This window comes from Loxodonta africana, chromosome 13, assembly GCF_030014295.1.
Source record: "Loxodonta africana isolate mLoxAfr1 chromosome 13, mLoxAfr1.hap2, whole genome shotgun sequence".
NCBI classification, from domain to species: Eukaryota; Metazoa; Chordata; class Mammalia; order Proboscidea; family Elephantidae; genus Loxodonta; species Loxodonta africana.
The window spans coordinates 1,241,509-1,248,091 of NC_087354.1; the positions used below are offsets into that span (position 1 = coordinate 1,241,509).

General features: G+C 42.7%; 1 protein-coding gene across 1 annotated transcript; it reads left to right on the plus strand.

The window, feature by feature from the left end:
* Positions 1-3,908: 3,908 nt before the first annotated feature.
* On the plus strand, positions 3,909-6,355 carry MKRN3 (makorin ring finger protein 3). The gene has a single exon (XM_003420622.4). The coding sequence runs from the start codon at positions 4,221-4,223 to the stop codon at positions 5,634-5,636; it is 1,416 nt and encodes a 471-aa protein (XP_003420670.2). The 5' UTR covers positions 3,909-4,220; the 3' UTR covers positions 5,637-6,355.
* Positions 6,356-6,583: the final 228 nt, after the last annotated feature.

Genomic DNA, 6,583 nt, shown 5'->3' on the forward strand with positions numbered 1-6,583 from the left:
GCCTAAGACTCAAAGTGTTCCCTGCTAGTGCCTCACTAATGAAAAGTGTTTCCAACTATAAACTAAAAAAACAAAATTCCAAACATTAAGGACCAGAAGAAATAATTTTGTCCACGGAACAAAACAACAAAAGGTTAAAACAGTGAGAATTATCAGACAAAAAAAACAAAACAAAAAAACAAACTAATGGACATAAGATGAGTGAACAGAAACAGAATTTATAAAAATCATGGATGAAATGTTGCAGAAACTATGAGACGAACTTTTAAGTATAACAAGGGTTTGTGGTTTTAAAAATAGGTATTAAAAAAAACCCTGAATGAATGAAAAATACTCAAAACCAAAAGCCAAACCCACTACACATAAACAATTTTCATGTCAATCTTAAACAGGATAAAACATGTAAACATATGTGCCCAATTCTGGTCAAATAAAACACAAAACCACAAAATCATCTGACTCAAAGCTACCCTTTAGAGAGACACCCTACAGGATAAAGGTAGAACTCCTCCACAGGGTTTCCAAGGCTGTAGTCTTTACAGAATTCTGTGTGGCCACTGAAACGATTTATCAAACACAGCAGAGAAGTACAGAGTACCATGAGAGGAACAGCTGGTGTCAGCACTGGCAAAAAGGTTGGAGGGTGGAGGTAGGTTTGACTTCCACCTCAAAGCAACCAGCCTCAGGCCGTTGATGCTGGTAATGATTCTCCAACCCCCTTGTGAAGTTAGACAAGGAGGTCTGACCCTGACATCATGTCATTTCTACACTTTCCATCTCTTTTCCTCGTCTCCATCTACTTAATTAGGATTTAAATTATTGACCTAGATGATTATATCAGAAATAGTCAGACTTTCTCTCACTTTAAAATTTAAATTTAGGCTATAAAATTCCCTGTAAGAAACTTGTTTTGGCCAATAAAATTCAATGATATACAAGAGGAAGACACATCATCACAGCAAAGCTTTATTCTTAGTAAAAATGTTAAGCTAATATGTGAAAATCTTTGTGTCAATAATCACATTGAGACAATGAAGACTTAAAAAAGATCATCTATCAATATTCACAGAAAATTAGTATTTAGTATACATTCATAATAACTACTCTTAGCAAAGTAGTAATAGAAAACAAGTTCATTAATAAAACGTATCTACAAAATGACAAAGAGCTCACATATATGGAAATTAAAAAGCACCACTTGCCCCATGTATAGTAGAGTCAACATTCTGGAAACCTGTTCTAACACAATACAGTACAAAGCTGGGTGAATTAGAAGATTCAAAAGAAGGAGAAAAATAAATAGAAACAAAGGGCTGCCATGAGTTAAACCAGTCGAGCGAAAATAAAAGCCAGCATCACTCACTGGGCAGCGGCTTAAGAAGCCAGCCTTACGACTAGCAGAAGTCTGGGGCTCCTGCACAGCAGGGAAGTGAAAATTAGAAATCACAATAAAGGTGCTGAAGTGGCCTAACATACAAAGTGCCTCCTGCTAGTGCCTCACTAATGAAAAGTGTTTCCAACTATAAATGAAAAAAAAAAATTCCAGCCACTAGGAACCAGAAGAAATAATTTTGTCCATGAAACAACATAACAAAAGGTTAAAGCAGTGAGAATTTTCAGACAAAAAACAAAACAAAACAAGCAAACAAAAAACTAATGGACATAAGATGAGTGAACAGAAACAGAATTTATAAAAATCATGGATGAAATGTTGCAGAAACTATGAGATGAACTTTTAAGTATAACAAGGGTTTGTGGTTTTAAAAATAGATATTAAAAAAAAACCCTGAATGAATGAAAGATACTCAAAACCAAAAGCCAAACCCACTACACATAAACAATTTTCATGTCAATCTTAAACAGGATAAAACATGTAAACATATGTGCCCGATTCTGGTCAAATAAAACACAAAACCACAAAATCATCTGACTCAAAGCTACCCTTTAGAGAGACACCCTACAGGATAAAGTAGAACTTCTCCACAGGGTTTCCAAGGCTGTAGTCTTTACAGAATTCTGTGTGGCCACTGAAACGATTTATCAAACACAGCAGAGAAGTACAGAGTACCATGAGAGGAACAGCTGGTGTCAGCACTGGCAAAAAGGTTGGAGGGTGGAGGTAGGTTTGACTTCCACCTCACAGCAACCAGCCTCAGGCCGTTGATGCTGGTAATGATTCTCCAATCCCCTTGTGAAGTTAGACAAGGAGGTCTGACCCTGACATCATGCCATTTCTACACTTTCCATCTCTTTGCCTCGTCTCCATCTACTTAATTAGGATTTAAATTATTGACCTAGATGATTATATCAGAAATAGTCAGACTTTCTCTCACTTTAAAATTTAAATTTAGGCTATAAAATTCCCTGTAAGAAACTTGTTTTGGCCAATAAAATTCAATGATATACAAGAGGAAGACACATCATCACAGCAAAGCTTTATTCTTAGTAAAAATGTTAAGCTAATATGTGAAAATCTATGTGTCAATAATCACATTAAGACAATGAAGACTAAAAAAATGATCATCTATCAATATTCACAGAAAATTAGTATTCAGTATACATTCATAATAACTACTCTCAGCAAAGTAGTAATAGAAAACAAGTTCATTAATAAAACGTATCTACAAAATGACAAAGAGCTCACACATATGGAAATTAAAAAGCACCACTTGCCCGATGTATAGTAGAGTCAAAGTTCTGAAGGCTGTTCTGCCACAATACAGCACAAAGCTGGGTGAATTAGGAGATTCAAAAGAAAGAGAAAAAGGAATGGAAATAAAGGGCTATGATGAATTAAACCAGCCGAGCAAAAATAAAAGCCAGGATCACTCAGGGGACAGAGGCTTAAAAGGCCAGCCTTAGGACTGGAAGAAGTCTGGGGCACAGCGGGGAAGTGAAAATTAGAAATCACAATACAGGTGCTAAAAGTTGCCTAAGATTCAAAGTGCTCCCTACTAGTGCCTCACTAATGAAAACTGTTTGCATCTATAAACGGAAAAAAAAAAATTCCAGCCATTAGGAACTAAAAGAAATAATTTTGTCCACGGAACAAAACAAAAGGTTAAAGCAGTGAGAATTATCAGACAACAAAACAAAACAAACTAATGGGCATGAGTGAACAGAAACAGAATTTATAAAAATCATGGATGAAATGTTGCAGAAACTATGAGAAGAACTTTTAAATATAAAGAAGGGTTTGTGATTTTAAAAAGATATTTAAAAAAACCTGAATGAGTGAAAAATACTCAAAGCCAAAAATCAAATCCATTACCCATAAATAATTTCTATGTCAAGCTAAACAGGATAAAACATGTAAACATATGCACCTGATTCTGGTCAAATAAAATCAAAACCACAAAATCATCTGACTCAAAGTTACGCTTTAGAGAGACACCCCATAGGACAGAGCAGAACTTCCCCATAGGGTTTCCAAGGCTTTAGTCTTTACAGACTTCTGTGTGGCCACTGAAACCATTTATCAAACACAGCAGAGAAGTAGAGAGTCCCATGAGAGGAACAGCTGGTGTCAGCACTAGGCAAAAAGTTGGAGGGTGGAGGTAGGTTTGACTTCCACGTCAAAGCAACCTGCCTCAGGCTGTTGATGCTGGTAATGATTCTCCAACCCCCTTGTGAAGCTAGAACTGCCCCATGGGGTTTCCAAGGCTGTCGCAAATGGCCACATCTTTCTCCCGCGGAGCTGCTTGGGGTCTGCTGGTGGGTTCCCATTAAGGAAATCTTTTGGTTACCAGCCCAGAGCTCAACTACTGCGCCACCAGCTGTCGTGAATGAAAAATAGAAGCGATATAAAACCCCAAAGTGTTTTGATTATATCCACCAAAGGAGACAATGCGATAAGCGGAACTTGGGACGGGGGGACGCATCTGAGACTGACAAAGCGCCGAACAGGGCCAAGGCCGTGAAAATAGCCGAGGCGCCGCAAAACTGTCATGGTGGAAAAAAACCGGAAGTCTGCCGAAAACGCCTGCAGTAGAGACTAGGTAAAGCAGAAGCGCCGCCACCACAGGAAGTGTCCGCCTCGCTGGCGAACGGAAGTACGTAGGAACTCATAGTCATAGGGAGCTGGGAGCAAGGGGGAAGACGGAAAGTGACGGACCGCCTAGAGAAGAGAACCGGCGGCCCAAGAGGCCGCCCGGCCTCTCGCCCGAAGGGAAGGCTCGCCGGGGTGGGGCATCCTGGTAACTTTCAGCCCCCTGGAGGCCATGAGAGAGTCTGCAGCTCCCTCAGAAGCCCCCAGGACCCCCGGTGCCGAGGCAGGTGCCGGGGCGGAAGGGGGAGATGCCCGCGGTTCCGGCCTACCGGCGTCCGCGGCCTCCGGGGAGCCTGCGGAGGCACTAAGGTCGGTCCCTAGACGTGCGAGAGGCTTACGGCCTGTCCAGAGTGCAGGGGGAGGGGCCGGGCCCTTACGGGTGCCGGACCGCGGCGTCGGAACCTGGACAAAGCTAGTGACCTGCAGGTATCATTTACATGGGTCGTGCAAGCAAGGGGAGAAGTGCCGCTACTCCCACGACCTCTCAGGTCGGCAGCCGGCTAGCCAGGGTCCCGATTCGGGGCTCCGGGACCCTGCAGACGGCGGTCCTAGCGCGGCTGCGGAAGTGGAGGCCTCGACTCCGGAAGTGGCGGGAGCTTCCCCTGGTACTTCCGGTCACAACTTGCCGCTGATTGGCTCAGCTTTTGAAACGGAGAGCGGGAATGCCGGCGGCCAAGCAGCCGGAGCAGTTGCGGCAACCTGGGCGGATGCTGTTGAGTTTGTTCCGGGGCAGCCTTACCGGGGCCGCCTGGCGCTGCCTGCCCCGCAGGCTTCGGCACGGATCTCGGTGGCGCCAGAGGAACCGCTCTGCCAGTACGCTGCCGTGGGAGAATGCCCTGATGGGGAGAACTGTATGTATCTCCACGGAGAGGTGTGCGACATGTGTGGGCTGCAGGCTCTGCACCCCGTGAATGAAGCCCAGAGAGCAGAGCACGTAAGGGCCTGTATAGAAGCGCACGAGAGGAATATGGAGTTCTCTTTTGCCGTGCAGAGCAGTATGGACAAGGTGTGTGGCATCTGCATGGAGATTGTCTATGAAAAACCCAGCGCCGGCCTTCGCCGCTTTGGCATCCTCTCCAACTGCAACCACTCCTACTGCCTGAGGTGTATCCGTGTGTGGAGGAAAGCCACACAGTTTCAAAACAGGGTCGTCAAGTCGTGCCCACAGTGCAGGGTCACCTCCCACCTTGTTATTCCCAGTGAGTTCTGGGTGGAGGATGAGGCAAAGAAGAAGCAGCTGATTAAGGACTACAAGAAAGCAATGAGCAAAAAGCCTTGCAGGTATTTTATGGAAAGCAGAGATCGGTGCCCTTTTGGGAACCACTGTTTTTACAGGCATGTTAACCCTGAGCGTCAAAGAGAAGAATCCCAAAAGCAGGATGCTGGAACTTCCAGCACTTACTGGAATCAGCTTGTGGAGGGCAGCGTGTCCTTTAAGATCAATGAAAAGGAGCTTATCAGGCTTCGCCTGGCCAAGGTGTTGTTTAAGTATCTCCTTTCGACGGGGAATTATAAAGTCCCCTTTTCTGATTACCAGTGGGAGTTGCTTCTTTTTGAGCTTGAAAAGTATTTCAATTTGATTCCGTAGCATCGTGCTGTGGCATGTGGTCTAGTCTGTAGAGGCCCTCTTCTCTGCTATTTTGCCTGTGTTCCTTTTACAGACCCATCTGTCACTTTCAGGGGCTGTTGTGACAGTTTTTGTACAGTGTCCCTTTCTGTTTTCTTACCCATTCCTCTTATCTTTCCCGCTAGGATTATGGTGTTTTGCCGTGTTAAAAAGTAACAAAAGTCTTTAAAATTACTGTTCAGTGAAATGGTTATTGCTGTCAGTTTATCTTGTAATCTCTTTTTTCAACAAGATACACTCAGTTCTAGGTTAGTGTTTACAGAATTTCTACACTCATTTTGAAGTCTCTCAAGAATAACTGTGACAGGGTAAAAGGAGGAGTCTTAACTGACCAAATGGATCATTGTGTGATCTTGTGGCGCAGCTGCATATTTTTCTTTGTTTACATGCCTGTCCCTTCTGTCATCCCTTGTCAAGTGCACTGATGATATTGCAGTTATTTTGTGGTTTCGTGTTTTACTTGAATCAAGTGCATATGTTTACATGTTTTTATCCTGTTAACTTGAAGTGAAAATTATTTATATTAGAAAGTATATCTTTAAGAAATATATATATGTCTGCATGTATGTCTGTATGAAAGTAGTGTATTTGAAATATATATTCAAGAACATACATGTGAACATAATTGTGTTTACATAATAAAATAAATGCAGAGCTGTAAGCTGAAGAACAAAGAGCAACAGGATTGGCTATTGTGTGAGTGCAAAGTGTGTGAATAGTCCTTCTGTACCGTATAGGTGTCAGTTATTAGCATCTAATGAAACAATTCAAGTGAATTTGGCCAAATGTGACAGACACAGATCTTAAAGGACATATGAAGCATGACTTTGGCAATTAGAAATGCATGTCCCTGTGGCGTTTAGTGTCATCTCATTGTCCTCTGTAATAGCACAGTCATGACCTCAGAC